The 19,704-nt window shown below is 37.0% G+C and overlaps 1 protein-coding gene and 1 pseudogene across 4 annotated transcripts; both read left to right on the forward strand.

Annotated features, from left to right (window-relative positions):
• Positions 1-7: 7 nt before the first annotated feature.
• Positions 8-3,794, forward strand: LOC113073257 (acetolactate synthase-like protein; annotated as a pseudogene).
• Positions 3,795-5,770: 1,976 nt separating this feature from the next.
• On the forward strand, positions 5,771-19,139 carry LOC113073259 (protein FAM118B-like). 4 transcript variants are annotated; one of them, XM_026246144.1, is made up of 9 exons: positions 5,771-5,876; positions 6,596-6,861; positions 9,028-9,117; positions 9,901-10,153; positions 14,517-14,744; positions 15,978-16,106; positions 17,065-17,374; positions 17,453-17,518; positions 17,615-19,139. In XM_026246144.1, the coding sequence occupies exons 2-9, from the start codon at positions 6,596-6,598 to the stop codon at positions 17,641-17,643; spliced, it is 1,371 nt and encodes a 456-aa protein (XP_026101929.1). In that variant the 5' UTR covers positions 5,771-5,876; the 3' UTR covers positions 17,644-19,139. The 4 variants fall into 4 exon arrangements, with proteins under 4 accessions (XP_026101929.1, XP_026101930.1, XP_026101931.1 ...); XM_026246145.1 differs by having other exon boundaries at positions 5,772-5,876; positions 17,790-19,139; XM_026246146.1 differs by lacking the exons at positions 5,771-5,876; positions 6,596-6,861 and adding an exon at positions 7,802-8,158.
• The last annotated feature ends 565 nt before the right edge of the window (positions 19,140-19,704 follow it).

A 19,704-nucleotide genomic window follows, 5' to 3' on the forward strand; every position in this document is an offset into this window, starting at 1 on the left:
CATTCCCTGCTTCTTAGGTGGAATGTCCGAGGGATGTTGGGAAAGAACAGCCCACTGCATATTAGACAAAACAGGAGAGATGCCTTGAAAGATGCTGACCTCGTGCTGCTGGCAGGTGAGAAAATGCCACCTACTGAACTGTTGGAATATGTGCAGAAATGTTTTCCATGCACATACTCATTGTTTGGAAAGTGTTGAAATCTCCGGGAATTTAAAAAATGTGATTCCATGCCTGGAAAAGTCACTTAATACGTTTCATACATTCATTCACAAGTCATGGAATTATTTATAAAATAGTCAATTTTGTGGGACAGTGTGGGAACTCTGGGTTTTGCGTAGTTCTTGTTCCTGAATGTGTTTGTTTTGGTGCATAGGCACGGTGTGTGATTTTAGACTGAGTTACGGAAGAGTGCTGAACAGACGGAGCAAAATCATTGCTGTCAACAGAGACCGGAGTCAGCTACTAAAGAACTCCGACATGTTCTGGAAGCCAACAGTGGCCATTCAAGGTAAACGGCTACATTTTACTTTTAAATAATATATAGTTCTGTCATGACATCTGTTGGGGTGATTGGCATGGTAACAATGTACATCACTGTGTTAATGTATTTGTTCTTGATGGAATTGATCTGCTAAGCTGCAGCTGCAGTAGAGCAAGTACAGAGACTTGCTACTGCTGATAAATCCACAACATGCTGATGTGAGCATGTAATGCTGGGTATACACCAAAGATAATCGGGCTGATTTTGGGCCAATTTCCCCCTTCTGACAATCCTAGCTATGTCCCGATTATCTTGATGGTTCTACAGATTATCTTACAGATTTTCTCTTGGTGTGATGTATGTTAAGCGTCTCCGAACCGGAGCCGCGATCACGAATCAGAAATATTCAACATGTTTAATATTTACGATCAGAAATCCTGTAAAAAATCTTTTGGTGTGTATCCAGCATAAGAAATATTGCTTCTGCAAATATACATACATTAAATAACCCCCATATCATACATGAATCACCTCGTAGCAGATCTACACAGGTGGAGCTGGGGAAGGTGGAGGGTTTCTGAAGCAAGCTGTAACTGCTACTGCAAGCACTAGTCATACATTTGAATGTTGAGCAGCAAGCTCATTGGCTACCGATGCAGGAGAGAACCAATCAGCTGTGCCATGTAATAATGATGTCATTAGGTCCGATTGAGTTTGACCTATCAGACTACGCCATCTAGAGTTTCATGCCAGAACTAGTACAGTTAATATATTTGTATAATATATAAAAGTTATGTGATGAGGTTTCCTTTCCTAACTTATTTAGGTGATGCTGGTTCTTTCCTCTTGCGTCTCTCAAAAGCCTTGAAGGGACACCGATGTCCAGAGGAATGGCCTAGGAGCCTGAAAGAGGGAGATGCCATCAAAGAGAAAGCTAACAGGTGACTTATCTCAGCTGCTTGGATACATTGTCTCTGGAGAGAGAATCAGGCCTACAGTGCTTGGCTAAAAACATATGGAAATCCCACAATTGGCAGTGTTCCCTCCTGATAATTAAAAGGGCTGTCTGTCCATAGTACTTTTGTCTATGTTTCATGTTGTCTAGCAGTATAGGTTCTCATTATGCCAGTTTTTGCCATCAGAGCAAAAGCGGATGAGAAGACAGAGAGGCATTTGAACCCCCTGAGTGTTTTGCATCGTGTGGGATGAGCTCTTGGCTGAGGACAGCATCATAGTGGCTGATGGGGGTGATTTTGTCGGCAGCGCTGCATATATCATGAGACCCCAGGGCCCACTCCGCTGGCTGGACCCAGGTTAGAGGCAGAGCGTCACAGCTATTGTGTTTGAGATTTCATAGGATTATCCTCTTTTGTTCAGATTGCTCTCAACGTAAGATGATTCATGCTTTTATGAATTTACATAACAGCACTTAACAAAACAACATATTCCATATATATTGAAATCATTTTTAATACATTCTTCTTTTGTCCTGACAAGCAACATTAATTTTTTATTATATTTTTGTTTATTTCCTGCAGTTATATTAAGTTTTGGTACAATCTAATTCCATAATCTTCAGCTTTTTTTTTTGTCAAATCACTCATAGTATTTGTGTTCATAATGATTCATGGCTTCCCTTTTCCCCAGGGGCCTTTGGGACTCTGGGTGTTGGAGGAGGTTTTGCTCTGGGGGCAAAGCTTTGTCGACCTGAGTCTGAGGTAAGATTTTAAATCAAATATTTATTCTTGTTTAAAAATCATGTTTTACTAACGCTCCATTGTGTGCACAATACAGCTTTAATCACATTAGAAGGGAGCGTATGGACAAAGCCAATGTCTTGTTTGCAGGTATGGATTGTTTACGGTGATGGCTCACTTGGATATAGCGTGGCTGAATATGATACCTTCACACGTCACAAGGTACCAACCATAACACGTGTAACAACTCTTACAACCACTGTCTTTTACAGCATCCAGTTCAGAATGTAGTAGAATGAATGTGTTTTGTAAAAATGCAGAACGTCTCCAACCTCTTAAAGGGATAGTTCACCCAAAATGATGTCATGAATTTGCTCTCGACTTTTGTTCATTTTCGAGAAACAAATGTAGATATTTTTAATGAAACCTGAGGCATTTCTGTTCCTCCACTGAAAGTCCATTTCATCAAAACTTTAGTGCTTCAAAAGTTATTAAAGTTCATTAAAATAACACATATGAATTGAGAGGTTTAATATGAGTATGAGACATGATCATTTTGTATGATAAACAGATTGTTTAAAATTATATTTAGATAAAACAAGCACAAAGGCAGCAAAAATGAAACACTTGGCCATAGACCTCCACTGTAATATAACTATCAACACTACTTTTTCTTTTAACCATCTTGGATATTCTGAATGGAATTTGATGGTGCTATTTTAACCTGGAATATTCCTTCAAAACATTCTTGCTGTGGCTTCCCTTGCTTTTCTCTTGACTGCCTTGCGGTCTCCCGTCAGACCCCAGTGATCGCTCTGGTGGGAAATGATGCATGCTGGAGTCAGATCTCCAGAGAACAAGTGCCTATGCTCGGGAGCAACGTAGCCTGTGGTCTTGCCTTTACAGGTGAGAGGCTTTGGTGCAGTGTATTTATTAAATTCTTGTTCACTGCATTTGTTTGAATGTCTTTGCAGTGTGTTTAATGTAACGATTAAACTATTTTCCTAAGGGATGTAATGTATATCCATCAGCAATAGTGGGGAGTTGCATCACTTGCTGTTCCATTCCACCTCTTCCTTGCAGATTACCATATTGTAGCCGATGGTTACGGGGGCAAAGGTTACCTGATTGGCCGAGAGGATGAGTTGCAGCTTGATGACATCATTAAAAAGGCACAGAAGGAGTGCAGAGAGGGAAAGGCCGTTCTGCTGAATGTTCTTATTGGAAAAACTAACTTTAGGGAAGGTTCAATCTCAGTTTAAAGAGAAACACTGTCCTGCCTAGATACCCAAAGTCTTTCTGGTGTTGTCATGCTCAAAATATACCATAGGTTGCACCCTTTACAAAGTAAATTTTTTAAAAGGAGTTCAAAGCAACAACATATCAGATGTTCAAAAACATTTCTTCTGTTATGCTGTGACTAATGCAATGTTCGCAAAACTCTCAAGAACATGTCTCGCTCACAGTTCATCCCAAAACCAAACTAAATGATAAAATGTTTAAAGAAAATTAAGCTTGTGCTCAGGATCATAATTTCTTTTTCTAATATGTCATTATATTTCCCCTTACCCTTATTACTGTAGAGCAAAAAAGGGAAAAAATATTGTATATTATAAAAAAAAAAAAAAAAAATATATATATATATATATATATATATATATATATATATATATATATATATATATATATATATATATATATATATATATATATATACACACACACACACGGGGTAGTATTGTTGTATTTTAATTTATGAAATATTTTAAACAATTTTAAAAGAAATATTATATGTGACCCTGGACCACAAAACCAGTCTTGTCAATTTTTCGAAATGTATACTTATACATCATCTGAAATATGCTTTCCATTGATGTCTGGTTTGTTAGGAGGACAATATTTGGCCGAGATATTTGCCCGAGAACTATTTGAAAATCTGGAATCTGAGGGTGAAAAAAAAAAAAATACTGAGAAAATCACCTTTGAAGTTCTCCAAATGAATTCTTAGCAATGCATATTACTAATCAAAAAATAAGATTTGATATATTTGAGGTAGGAAACTTACATAATCTCTTCATGGAACATGATCTATACTGAATATTCTAATGGTTTTAGGCATAAAAGAAAATGTATAATTTTGACCCATACAATGTTTTTCTGGCTATTGAGACTTAGGACTGGCTTTGTGCTCCAGGGTAACATATTACATATTGTATGGTAATGAGAAATATATATATATATATATATTGTCATTACTGATATATAATAATTTTTTTCTTCTGAAATGTTAGCTTGGACATTTTTGTGAAGTTTTTGAAAATACTTTTTCGTTAAGCTGAAAAGGAGCAAGCACAGTGCCTTCACTCTCAATAGCATTTTGTAAAATACTGTAGAAATCAGAGTACCGGTGTGATGATCCAGTAAGATTTGATTCAAATATTATTTTTGAAGCACACTTTAAGAATGCATGACTATATTTAACTAATAATAATGCATTGAAAGACTTGTGTTGTGTGAAGGTTGCAGGATTGATTCTGCTTCATACATCCTTCGTACAGAGTGCCTGTGATTACTCTGAAATTTGTTAGAAATAATTTTCAAAGAATTGCGTCTACAGTTGTTTTGGACATTAATATTTTACTAATTCATGTATCAAATGGGTTTATGTTTGTTTATCTAGAAATAATCAGTGTAAACCAAAGAAATATCCTAGCAAATACTTGCAAATGCAGTTTATGTTTTTGCTGCAGTATCAGACCATAATGCCTCTCCTGGGTTTGTGATTGATGACTTGAGCATCCCCCACAAAATGCCCACTTGAATATGGCTATGTGTTTTATCTATCAACATTTGCTGATGTAATAAAATCTCTAAAGAACAGAACTATTGTTTGCTTTACCCCTAAAGACATGAACCACTAGATGTCAGACAACTCTACTACTAACCCATGAGACATCATTCATCAGCTAGCAGTAAACACTGTATTAATTAATTTATTATTATACTTTATTAATCAGCAGATACAAAAGTAATCGTCTTAGACATGCTTTTTTCTGTTGTTGTTAGTTAGGATTTTGAGGTAACATGGTTATATTTTTATAAAATTATTATTATTATTTTTTTAAATACATGGCCAGTGCGTGAAAAAAGAACTAGAGGACGCAAGTACTGGAAATAAGGATGCTCTCATGTCTCTATGCAAGAGGCTGTAAAAAAAACTTAAAGCTTCATTAAGCACAGGCACATCATGAGCTGTCCAAAATAGAGAATGCCCTGCTATTAACCCATTAACTTTTTTATTGTAGGCAGCATTTGAATGGGAACATATCCTACTTTCACTGAGACTGAACCACTATAAAAGGAGCAACTTACAGATCTGAGATCTTTCTTCAGCCATTGGCCATTGATTTGACTGTTTGCCAATGCTATAGATTGTTATACTACATTATATTATATTATTCATTAAACTAGTTCTTAGCTTGTCAGATGTTTACTAAAAGGACAACATTAAACACTATTTGTATTATCTCATATATATACAATAATCATATTTCTTTTATTATCAACATCAGCATTGTCAACTAAGTTACCAATAAAACACCCCCGTGCAACTGAGCAATAGGTTCTCCCAAAACCATCTGACCTGTATCACGTGATTGTATTGCCTTTCAGTGAGTGACAGACATTTTGAAAACTGGTAAGTGGATTATATTATGCTATTATACAAAAATGACACGTGTCTGTTCAAAAAAAAAAAAAAAAGAAAAAGGCAAGTGTGTTAGATGCTACCTGTCAGCTATGTTATTCAGCAATGTTCATCAGCATATTTTTTTTTATAGTTGAGCCTGTTTGTATGTTGTGGTTTAATAGTAACCATACTTGTAATATTAACTGTATAGCTTGCACTACTGTTCACTGGGGTCTGTAAGATTTATGAAATATTATTGGAATTACCAGAAAAAGTTTTCTATTTGAGTATATTTTAAAATGTAAGTTTTTTTCCTGTGAATGTAAATCTGAAATCTCAGTAGCAATACTGCAGTCTTCAGTATTGCATGATCCTTCAGAAATCATCCTAATATTTCAGCTCAGGAACTCTTATTGTTATTATTTATCAGTGTTGAAATCAGTTGAGCTGCTTAATACTGTTATAGATTTTATTCAGGATTCTATAAAGAATAGAAAGTTCAACAAACAACATTTATTTGAAATGGACATCTTTTGTATCATTACAAATGTCACTTTTATCAACTTGGTGCATCTTTGTTAATACTTCTTGATTTCTTTTTTTGATGTCTTTCAAAACCAAAAATCTTACTGACCCCAAATTTGGAAAGGTTTCTCCAAATATAGCCTACATGATCCATTATTATAAAACAGTAAGTACATAATCAGCACTTTCCATTATTTCTATAGATGTCAGCAGCAGAGAAACAGCGAAGATACCGGGCTCGACGCGATGCTGATCCCTCAAGAAGGGCACAATATTTAGAAAAGCAAAGAGAGGCCTGGTACAGACAAATAAGACGCGGAAAGGTGAAACCAGTCGCAGAGTTGAGTGAGAGCGAGAAACAAAGCAAGAGAGACCAGTGGAGAAAAGCACAACAGAGAAGAAGACAGAGAAATCGAATGCTAGTACAAAAAGACAGCAATGAACTTGAACAGCTACCTACAGAATCAAGGTAGAAAGCCACTAGCACTACCGCCACTGAGTAACAAATACAAAAGAAAAGAAATTGTGACTTAACATCTCGCAATTTACTTTTTTCCTCCAATTTGTTTAATACAAACCCAAAATTATGACTTTTTTTTTAATCGAATTACATAATGTACCGATTAATTAATTAAATCTCAAACGGATGAGATTAATTATTTAACATGCACATTATGTTGATTACTTAAAAATAAAGTTGTTAAAGATGATGGTTAACATTGTTAATATAGGAAAATAAATTAATAGAAATTACAAAAAGCTTTAAAAATATTTTAAATTAACATACATAAATACAAATAAATTATCTTAAAAAATAAATGATAATCTAATCTAAATATAAAACTAAAAGTGCCAATAGGTGGTGGCAAATCACTGTTTTAATAAGAGAGTCATTCTGTCATTCATTCAGTCGATTCGTTCAAACGGCTGATACATTCCCAAACGAAGCACGTGACTGTTTTATGAATGGCTCACTGAATCACTTCTTCACTCGATTCTTTTAAAAACGTGGATTCATTAATGTATATATACTTTAATAGCCTGTTTTATAAATTGAAAAAGTTTGGAAAATCAATAATGTGTCAGCTAGTTTAATGTCTCAAATCATTGAATGAAAATTACTACTCTGATTGATTGTTGTGTTTAGAGCCACTGCCTGAATGCGTGTGTGTGTGTGTGTGTGTGTGTGTACCTGGTATTTATCACACGAGGAAACGAGCTTATAAATCATACAACGCGAAGTTTTTTTTTTTAAACCATTAAATCAGAAAGCTTCCTCAGAGGGATAGGTTTAGATGTATGGCAATAGAAAATACAGTTTGTACATTATATTAAACATTACGTAATGTGCCCTTAAAACATGGAAACACAATGTTTGTGTGTGTGTGTGTGTGTGTGTGTGTCACTAGCAGTCTGGCGGATTAAAGCTTCACGTCATTGACCCACGGGGGCGCGCACAGCCGCTGTGATGCGCGGACACGTGTAAAGCCTGAGCTTGTGTACACAACGCTCGCGGAGGAAAGTCTCTAGACAGGTACTTCACTAAAGGCTGAACTGATTCATTCAAGGCCTTTAGTGTTTCAGACTCTGAAGGCTGACTGGTACTGATGCCCTGCTGGGATTGAGATCTCGTATAGGAAGCCACTTAAAGTTTATTCGATTAAAAAAAAAAAGTTTATTGTTGTAGTGTTTTATTTATCATTAGTAAACGCCTCGAGTACGTTAAATCTAAGAAAATACTCGGATCCTCATTTTTTCTCATCTGGGTAAGTTGTGTTTTGAAACTTTTAAGATATTCTCTTTGTTTCGGTACTTGCGTTCTTTTAGTCTTTCGATATAACTTTGCGGAATGGTAAATCTGCTCTTTTCTGTTATCTCCCTTTTCCAGTTGAACGGAGTGCAACTTAAAAGTATCCAATTTATACATTTTTGTTTTGTTAGTTCTGTAGTTTGGAGATAAATGATATCCTTCTAGACAATAGTGTAATATTAGCCTTTATGCTAAAGCTGTATTGTGTCACATATGGAACAAAAGCAACAGGTGACTAAAGACTTCAACTAAGCTAAAACAACCCTAACTTGCTTTAGAATAATAATTACGCTATAACTATTCGTAATCGGTTGGATTCAAGGATTTACAGAAAAAAATGACATTTATTTTATTATAGTTCGATTATTAGGCGCTAAAAATACAATTGCAGCTAGCTTGTTAGCTCGCTAGCTCAAGAGGCTGGTTTGGATGACTGTTCAGTGTTTGTTGTTGTAGGTTATGATTGATTATGATTATTATTGATTATTAGCCAGAGGAGAATAAGTCTCTTTCAATGTCAAGATAATAAAGGCAATTAATTCAATTAAGCGTCATTAATCTTCTAAATGAGCACTTGACATTGGTTTAATTAATTCTTAGTAACAACACTAATCTTAAATGCACTAGGTGTATATGTGTAGTTAAATAATTTTCTAAAACTGTGTGATACTTTGTAGTATTGAATGCACTGTAAGTTGCTTTGGATAAAAGCATCTGCTAAGTGCATAAATTAAAATGTAATATCTGTCTGTCATATATTGTTTAGCCTTTTGGTCAATATTTGTTGCTTTAATTGTACTGAATGAATTGCTCTTTGTTTCTCAGGAGTCGAATGGCCTCTGCTGTTACAGTGAAGACAGAGAAGCGTCCTTCCCATGACTCTGAGGATGGAGACACAGTGGCTAAGAAGGCCAGGTATGAAAACAACAGATGTTCGAGTCTTGCTTTGCTGCCGACACATTCCCAGAGAGAGCCAAATATTCTTCATTGATATTAGCTCCTGTTTGCTTACCTGTTCCGATAAACATGTGATCTTTCAAAGACCTGTACTTTCTGATAAGAATGACTCTGCCAGATAAGTTTTTCCTATTCTTTGAAAAGAAAAATGATAGTCCACCCAAAAATGAGAATTCCGTCATCATTTCCACACCCTCATGTAATTCCAAACCTGTATGACTTTCTTTCTTCTGAGGAACACAAAACAGGATGTTTTGAAGAAAGCTGGTAACAGGCAATTGATTTCCTTTGTGCTGTTTGTCCATACATTGGAAGTCAATGGGATTTGAAACCATTTGTGTTACATGCATTATTCAAAATATTTTCCTTTGTATTTCCCATATCCTCTATAATACTGGATGAGACAGAGTTGAAGTAATATTTACAAATATAATTATTTTAAACACATCTATATAAGTTACACAGTCCAGGGGTTTTAATTACATTTAGACATGTCCAGCATTTAAGAAGTTAGCAAAAATCACCAACATCATAAAGAAGAAATAAAAAACAGTGAATGAGGTTGACTTTTTCCACTTATAGTTAAGGACCTCCTTTTACTGATTGTTTGTTTAAAAGTTTCAGATCATATTTTTGAAGTCTGGTTAAACCATGCTTTGCATGTAACTTTGTGGCATAGTTCCGTCCGTATGTGTATGTCCTCTGACCTGATTACATTTCCTCCTGCTCGGCTGATTAAAGGAAGTTGTTGCCCAGCCTGAAGACGAAGCGTGCTCCTGAGCTGGTGCTGGTGATCGGCACCGGGGTGAGTTCAGCCGTAGCTCCTCAGGTGCCCGCGCTGCGCTCCTGGAAAGGTCTGATCCAGGCGCTGCTCGATGCTGCCAATGACTTTGATCTGCTTGAGGAGGAAGAGAGCCGCCGCTTCCAGAAAAGTCTGCAAGAGGACAAGAACCTGGTGCATGTTGCTCATGACCTTATCCAGAAACTTTCACCAGTAAGATGTTTTTTTGTGTGTTTTCTTACCACTTTTGAAAGCACACACACTATTTCTCACTCTCTAACTACACACACACACACACACACACACACACACACACACACACACAGATATATATATATATATATACATTTTATTTGTGACTTTTTTATGTGTTGAGTAAAGTGTCATGGTACATTTACAAGCATGCATTTTGCAAAAGATTTTAGAAATATTAACATTTAAACGTTGGATGTCATATAACTACTTTTCATGGATGCATACAAAATGCTTCTTTCTAGAGTTAGATTTGTCTAGTTGACTATCAAGTTATAGACGGTAAATGGCTTTTTTGAGGTTAATGTAATTGTTACATAACGTATCGTTTACAAACTGTTAAGTTGACATCTTGATTGAGCAATTACAAGAAACATTTCAGTATGTTTTACTATATCGGTATGTTTTACCATTTTGTTTACCATACCTTCTTATGTTTGTTTATTTCATGCAATAACCAGTAGTAAAGAGGAAGAAATTATTGGTTAGCGTGCCGCTTAAACTGATGCGGCTACAGCTATCTGGCCACTTTTAAAAATGTCGAAACCACATTTATTGTTAGAATTTTGTTATAAAGTTTACTGGAAGATGAGACTTTATATATTTCATGTATTCATATATTTTTATATAATTTGTTTTGTTCACACATCAACTGGAAACAGCATTGACTAAAACATTTATTTTAAGATTGAAAATGAAATGAAGATCAAAATGAAGATTGTTTTAAACTGATTTATAGTGTCCAGCCTTGGATGTTATGGTTGATATTATAAAGTGTCAGTAAATTTGTGCATGCCACCAATGTTGTTGCTTTTGTCGCCCCGTCAGTCAAAACAGCTCTCAGGGGTTTTTCTGTTTTTCATTGTCAAGCCTCAGTATAATTTGCATCCAAACCCACCAGTGTCACTGGAGGATTTAGATGGCTTTAGACTTGTGAAAGGGAGTTAGGTAATGAATTTCAGCTCTATTGCTGGGGTTTCGTTGCCTGGAATGGTCGTAGCTGAACAATTCACATCAACAAAATAACTGTCCTAGAAAAACATCAGCCTGCTGTCGATCTCATTCTCCAACCAGTGAATCTCCAAGCTTAGTTCGTTTGTTGTTGTTAATGTGAGGTCTTTCAGTGATTTAACCTATTTGTGAGAGTTTTGAGCCTCACATGAGCAGAGCAGTGGTGCAAAAAACTAGGCTAATCTGAAATGTGTCCTGTATTCATACCTCCAGAACAACGTGCTGTGACTAGATGCTAGTTCATTCAGTTCCAACATTACATATTTCTTTATTTATGCATTCTTTGTCATGTTCGCAGAAAGTCAGTGGATGTCAGTCAAAATACATGTTTGGGCATGAGTATATAAGTCAACCTTGAGACTTTCAGACTGTTTTTTTTTATTCAGACATCAATGTTATCTTGAGTAACTATGTTGATAAGCACAAAAAAGTCCAGACCTTTCCAAGAATTGATTGCATCTCATTTCCGAATGCTTGTTGATCAATGCTGTTATTTTTCATTGAGTACCTAAATCAGGGCTTCAGAAAAAAATAAATACATCGACTTAAGTGAGGGTAGACTCTACGGGTGGAAAAGTTTGAGGTAAAAATTCAAACTGTACTGTTCTCCACACACATTTCGGTTCAACTTAAAGTCTGCGTGAACTGGAAGTTGTTGCCGACTTTATTTCAGTGTAGTGACGTATTTCCATCTGAAATGGAATAATGAATAGAGGGCATGGTTTTATGTTTGCATTCCTCCTCTCTGTCTGTCACTCCCTAGCAATCTCACGGTTGTAGAGGTGTGTTTAAAGGCCGTGTTGCAGGGTTAATTTTTCTACGAATTTGTGCAATTTGCTTGTTGGTAATAAACATTTAAACTGTTATCCATTGTATTTTATGTTGTTGGGTATCACAAAGCGGAATATAATACGAAAAAGTAGGTACTATCTTACAGCAGTCTCCTTTCCCCCACAATGCACTGCACTACGTACACTTCACCAACTCTCCACTCATTCTCCTCCGACCATGCATTTAATTGGCTTTGACAGACATCAGTTCTTGGCAATTCCTCATTTGCCCTCTCACGTCTGGCTGGTTCTTAATTACACTGCTGCGGGACATCATGCATGTTGGCTCTCGCCACCTCTTCCTCATCCCAGTCAGTCGCTATAGTTTTGATGCTACGTTCCAGGCAGGTTTTTGAGCTCGTAATCACTATTTCATACCACGACTAATGACTTTGTACCGTTCCGGGCAAGTTATTCCAAACTTTCTGAGCGCAAGGAATTTTAGCTAGATTATTTATTTTATTGCAACGTTACATTGACTTAAACACGTTTTTTCAACGTGTACCACTTGCATAAACACTGCATCCGTAGGCAGTATTGGGCTGCCATCGTTGTTTTGTGTACTGTGTGACATCAGAACTCGGAACTCCGAGTACATCAATCGAGTACGAGTCCACAAGTGGGAAGTCAGGGGTTTGACTGCCGTTCCAGTGCACTTTCACGGGTTTAAGGTTGGAAAAACACGGGTTATAGGTTGCCTGGATGCGGCATCATACTAGGATGAGGCTACCTTTCCTCCACTTCTCCCCAATGTGACGTCATCACCGAGTTGCGTAATAAAAAAAAAAAGTTAATACCAAAAACGTAAAAAAACTCGTCTCTAAGACCATTTTTGAGACATTTTAAAAATGACTAAGTTCCACTTTGTCGTCTTTTTTTTTTTTTTTTAAGCTGTACATGTGGAAAGTGCAGTTTGATGACAACATCGCATGTTGTTTACTTTATGTGCTTACACTCTGACAGTTAAGTTAACAACACGGAGATATTTGAAGCAGTTTTACTCACCGCATGCGGTTCCAACACACGATCGTGACCCTTTTTCGTTGCGACTGCATTATCCTTAAGAAATAAACGATGTGCAATCCGAAATGCAGGGAACAAACAAAAACACTTGCACAACTCCGTTGATGCTCTGTAAAAATAAACTCCATCCACTGGTCCCTTAATGCTGTTTTTTTTTTTTGGTAATCTGTGCAGGGTTGTCTTGCCCTGGCAACCAAAAACACACTCCTTTTGTGACATTTCGCGATGCTCTCGCTCTGATCAGTGAACGTCTGTTGTGCTCTCAGTGCTCTGCTATACGGGAGCGCGCGCTCTTCCGGGAGAAGTGCCTCAGGACCCATATAAGGAAATTCCACTCCATCTAACGTCACACAGAGCCATACTCGAAAAAAACTTTCCGAAACTTGTGACAAACCGGAAGAGGTATTTTTGGAACAGAAATACTCCTTCAAACGTACAACTTAATTTTTGAAACTTTGTCCATGTTTAGCATGGGAATCCAACTCTTTAATAGTGTAAAAAACTCAGTATGCATGAAATAGCATTTCACCCCCCCTTTAATGTAGAGTTGGTTATTATTATTATTAAGTCTCTTTCTGGCTCAAACTTCATAGGTAAAGCTTATGGGGCTGTCACGTGATGAACAAACTTCTTGAAAAAACCCGAAAACTCGAAACAGGTGAACTAATTTCAGTACAGAAGAACGAGACGATGTGTTTGCTCGAGTCACATTAAAGATTTTAATTAATAAATCTATTAATATTTTTGCTCTCCAATGAACTGTTTTAGGTACAGTCTGGGGCATCTGAGTGGTTTGTTGCAAAAAAAAATTTCATCTGTATTTAAAGCTGACTGCATATGATCAGTCGCTGAGTCAGATGTTAACACCAGGTGTACACAGTTACATTAACACCTGAGATCCAAGGCATTAGTTCACCTGATAATTAGCCTCTTCCTGAGAAAGTGCTATTCATAGCCACACCCCCCCCTCTCTGTCTCTCTCTCTCTCTCTCTCTGTCTCTCTGTCTCTCTCTCTCTCTCTGTCTCTGGTTTTCCATGTGCCTCTGCCAACCTCAGAGAATGAATTCAGCTCAGTGTAATGAGATTGAGTCTGACCTGGACAAGGGCACTGCTGTCAAAACTCCTCTATTCTCAGTTCTCTTTCCACAACTTCCCATATACTCAGGAAACAAATTTTGTGCAGAGTTTCATGTTTGCACCACCATGTGTAAAAATCAATCAAAGTTCATTCCCTACAAGATTAGCCTGAATAAATGAATTAAGGTGCTTATTAATTTCCCTTGAAGTGTTCCATAGAGAGCATTTCAAGGCCTCTGAAGAAGATCATGCTTGTTTTCCTCTCTAAAAGCCTGCTTTGGTTGACTCCTTTAACACTGCGTTCCCAGAAGAGTTATTTGAATATTCCTGATGTTGATTTGTTTTTCTATTCATCTCAAATTTCTTTCTTTCGGTCTCTGTAGCGGACGGGAAATGTACGCTCCACCTTTTTTAAAGACTGCCTCTACGAGGTGTTTGATGACCTGGAGTGTAAGATGGAGAACGCTGGGAAGCATCTCCTGCGCTCCGTGCTGCAGTTGATGGAGAGCGGCGCACTGGTCCTCACCACTAACTTTGACAATCTGCTAGAGATTTATGCCGCCCATCAAGGGACCAAGCTGGAGTCTCTGGATCTCACAGATGAGAAGAAGGTACCAGCTGTGTGTTCAGTATAAATGAGGTGAATTAGCATCACGGTTCAGACTTGTGTTATTGGATGCTAACCATCTGAATAGTAATGGAGGTCTAACTTTTAGAACAGATTCAATCCGTGAATAAATGTAGCGTTGATGAAAGAAGATACTTATGATTCATTCTCCATGACATTTATTTTCTGAAGTAACAATATTAAGGTATTATATAAAATCCTAAATTGTAGAAATTCGCTTGTGAAAATCAAGTGACTTAGTATAAAACAAAAAGAGGCCGGAATAATCGATTATTATTATTATTATTAATATAATTATGTTGTTCTTGTGTTATTTTGTAAGTAGGTAATTCTATCTAACAATCTAACAAGTACATTTTTTTAATATATATATGTATTTTTCACAGTGCTAGTCAAATGTTTAACATTTCAATTTAAAAAGTAAAAAAAATCTAAAAAATTCCGATTGATTTTTTCAGAATCCAATAAATACACAATTACAATTTAAAATAACCATTTTCTATATGTATATATTTTAAAATGTAATTAATTCCTGTGATGCAAAAAAGATTCTGCATCATTACTTGATAGTCTTCATCGGAATTAATTCAAGATCAGTATAAAACATAAACGTATCAATATAAAACACTTTAAAATTGTAATGCTTGTTGGCACGTCATCGGGACCTGAACGTCCATCAACACTGTGATGAGCGCACGATCATTTAGTCTATGATTGAATTGCATCGTCATTATGTCCTGTACAGAAATACCCATCGTTCGATCATCAGTTGCTTTCAGCGCAAACTAAAAACAAAGTGTGCTTTGAAAACACTGTTCCTCAGATGTTCAGTGCACTGGGTTCATCTCTGTTTGCTTTTGGCCATAAATTTCCTTCAGCACAAAGCAGTGAAAGCTTCAGCTATTAGCCATAAAATCAGCCTTATGGTCTCGGGCCAAGCGTCATGTAGTGCATTAGTGCATGTCTGCTCTACAGCAGCTCACCTGAAGAGCCCTCGGAAACACAAGTGACTGCATGTTCAGTTCCCTGTGTCTTTATTCATCAGGCCGTGTGTGGTTTTCCATAGCGTGGCCTTTAGGCAGGGTGTTTATGCACCTTTTCCATCAAATGCCTCTTGATTAGAACCCGCAGTCATTAAAAGCAGCTGGACGCTCCTGGTGGGAGCCGGATTGGGAGCAGTGGAGTATGAAATGCTGCTGTGTGCTTGTGTGTGCAGGTTCTGGAGTGGGCTCAGGAGAAGAGAAGACTGAGCGTGCTCCATATTCACGGTGTTTACACCAACCCCAGCGGCATCGTACTGCATCCTGCTGGCTACCAGAACGTTCTGAGGAACACAGAAGTCATGGTGAGTGAATGTTGAGAAAATAGTCACACAGCTGAAATGCTGATAATTCACCGGGGTGGAGGACACTGAACCAAATCAGTCTGGGCTGAAGTTATACTTCCTTTTGTGGCGGTTCTTATTGCTTACTAGAAGTCCACTCCTTGAAATAATTTACCAAACTACACACCTTTATGACAGCATTATATGAAGTTTATTTGATGCTGATAAAAGCTATCTATGACATGACGCACTTTAAAAAAATGTATTATAAATATAATTTCTACAGCTCTTCTATGATAAGCATGTTATAATTTTTGAATTTCTATTCACTTTGATGTTTTTGGGGTCATAAAGTCAGAAATAACAGGACGAAACATTTTAAATTGAAATAAAATCAACTGCAACCACACTCGTACAAATTCATACTATTGTTGCCAAATCGTACGTATTTTACGATTTGCGCAATTCGTATGAATTGGTACGAATGACCTACACCTAACCCCGCCCCTGAACCTAACCGTCACTGGGGTCGTATAAAATCGTACGAGTGAGGTCGTACAAATTCGTATGAATAAGCCACCTCGTAAAATACGTACGAATTGGTCATGAGATAGCGTTGGAAATTAAGAATAAAATATTAGTAATGTAACTTGAAAAACTAAAAAAAAAAGAAATACTTCTGCATTGCCTATTAATACTTGAATAAATGTTGTTTACCAAATCAAAGTCATGTGGTATATAGATTATATCATAGAGACCCCTGCATGATTGTGTGCCAAGATTAATAATTAAACATTCATTAAACAAGAATAATTAAGTCTCTCAAAATATCAGATAATCTGACATTTAAGGCAAGGTTATTTCAGGTTTCAAATGGTGCAACTCCCCCTAAAATGAATAATACATGCTGTAAATAAAATGTGTGTGGACTCATATCAGTCCATAACTTCAGTTATTACATTGTTGTGTGTTTTTGCAGAGGGAGATCCAGAAGCTCTATGAAACCAAGTCTTTTGTGTTCCTGGGCTGCGGGAGGACAGTGGACGACACCACCTTCCAGGCCCTGTTTCTCGAGGCGGTCAAACACAAGTCCGACCTTGAGCATTTCATGCTGGTGCGGCGAGAGGATGTGGGAGAATTCAAGAAGCTCCGAGACAACATGCTGGACAAGGGCATTAAGGTCATCTCGTACGGCAACGAATACGCCGACCTGCCGGAGTACTTCGAACGACTGGCCAATGAGATTTGCAACCGGGATGTGGACCGGGACGTGCTCACCAATGGCTGGGGTAAGACGTCTTCTTAGTTGCATTACATATAATAAATGTTTCTTTTTTTTCACCGATTCATTTGCTGGATTAATTCAGGATCTCCCATCTCACAAGGCGAAGAAAGTCTTAATGGCTTCACGACCCAGAAAAACCTCCTGCAAGGTTAGGACCGCTTTTGTGTTAGCACCTCAACCAGCTTGCATGCTTTTGACTGGGGCATGACGACGCATATTTTCCTTTTCCCCTTCTTTCCTTCAGTGCATGCTTCTAGAACGATAGAAACCTGAATGCAGCACAAGGGCTTCTGTTGTTGTTTTATACTCCCCTTCCCACTGTACTCCTCTGCACCCGTGGCTTCCCGTGATGAAATCAGCTGATGAGCACTGTGTTGTTATGAGATCTTCATTGTAGCTCTTCCTCTTTCCCTGTCCAGACTTCCACTTGTGACACAAGTGGCAGTCTGGGAACGTTTCCACAGCTCCGCCGCCCCCTTCCGCTCGGATCTGGTATGACTAGATCTTCACGCACAACAGACTCATTTCTCATACTTAAACCGAGCGCTGCCAGTACCGGGTCGCTTCACACGGGACAGGCGTCAGTCAAAGCACCACCAAGCAAACTGTGAACTCCTGCAAATCGGAAAATGTTTATGAAACTTCATGTGAGCGAGGGAGATTTTATTTATGTGGTTTTAAGTGAAGTGCGGACCAATAATATTCAGGAAAGTCTGATCTTAAACATGAGCTGTCAAATACTAAAACATTTGAACAGGAGTGTTAGTAAATGCAATCTCACTTCCCATTTTTCACATCACTAAATGCACAAGCAATACTAAAATGGTGATTGTGTGAACCTCACAAAAATATCAAGAAATGTCCGTCTTATTTCACCAATAAATGAGTGTAACTATGTATACCATTAGTTAAAATGGTTAATATTGCATTTTGACATTTTTATCACACCTAAACACTGCCCACCTTCCAATTCGGATTATAATGTAATGTGAAAAATACCTCATTAAAACAAAATCCTGTTATAAATAAAATGATTGTTAAAATTATACTTGACAACAATAAATAAAAAAAATGCAATAAAATAATTCAGAATTGTGAGATAATGGTTGCAACTACCTTTTATTTTTATTCTGTGGCTGAAACAAGCTTCCATATGCAGTATTTTAATAATTACAGTATACAGAAATGTAAGATGTAAACTCTAATAAATTCTAATAATTCTAATAAAAAAAAGTCTGATTTGTTAGAAAAAAAAGTTGCAATTACCTTTTTAATTTTTTTATTCTGTTGTGGAAACAAGCTTCCATATACAGTACACACATTTTTATTGGTTGAAATATGACTCTGGACATTTCTTTTATTTCTAAATCTGTCCAGTAAGGAGGAAATGCAATAACGCCTTGTCAGAGTGACTGAGGTGTGATTCAGAATGCATGTGATTTCTCAGGCTTTACTTGTAGAAGCATCTCGGCTTCCATGAACCTACTTGAACTTGTCACGAGACTAATGAGGATAATGATAAAATGCCATCATTCCTCTCAAGCCACACATCTTTTAATACATTTTATTGCACTTTGACTTTGACTTTGACAGTCCCCATTTATAGTTGTAAATGCTTGGTCATTAATGCTCAAAAAAGACATGTAAACAGTTGTTTATAAACCTTTTGTATTTCTACTCCAGTGGTCCACTGGTTTATCATCTCTGTCCACTAATGTCTTTTAGGTATTTATATGCTATTTTAAAATAAAGCATCTGTTTGGTACCAAGTGTGGTGTTGTTGTTGTTAATAAAAGCACATAAATGCAGTGAATGTGTTTTCAAGAATTAAATCTACACACCTTATGTTTAACTTGCATGCAAGAGCGGCCATTTGTAACTTAAATGTACTAAACTTCTGGTGGCACCTGCTGATTTTTTTTTTTTTTTGTACAAAAACAATCCGTTTTGCTGCTTTATAAAGCAAACTGGTAGATGTTCTATTATTTTAATTCATTATTGTAATCATAAACACACTGGTTTGTGGACTTCTGGTTATTAAACTATAGAGGCTAATCAACCGCAGTCTCATACATTTGCAAAATAAGGTGGATCAGATCAGCATCTACATGCTAAACAAAACTTCTTTTTTTTTAAGATTTATTTTTTGCTTTTATTAAAGAACAATTAAAACGTTCCCAGGCCCAGAAAGTGGACATCAATAAAACCGCCAATGTGTCCTAAGTGTCTCAACAATACTTTTTGTGTCCGAAGAAAAATACATTTATTCAACAAATCTTCTCTCAGAGTCAAGTTTTCCGCTATTTTGGAGAGTAGCATAACACATGCGCGCGC

Source organism: Carassius auratus, unplaced genomic scaffold (genome assembly GCF_003368295.1).
Source record: "Carassius auratus strain Wakin unplaced genomic scaffold, ASM336829v1 scaf_tig00011704, whole genome shotgun sequence".
In the NCBI taxonomy this organism is placed as follows: domain Eukaryota; kingdom Metazoa; phylum Chordata; class Actinopteri; order Cypriniformes; family Cyprinidae; genus Carassius; species Carassius auratus.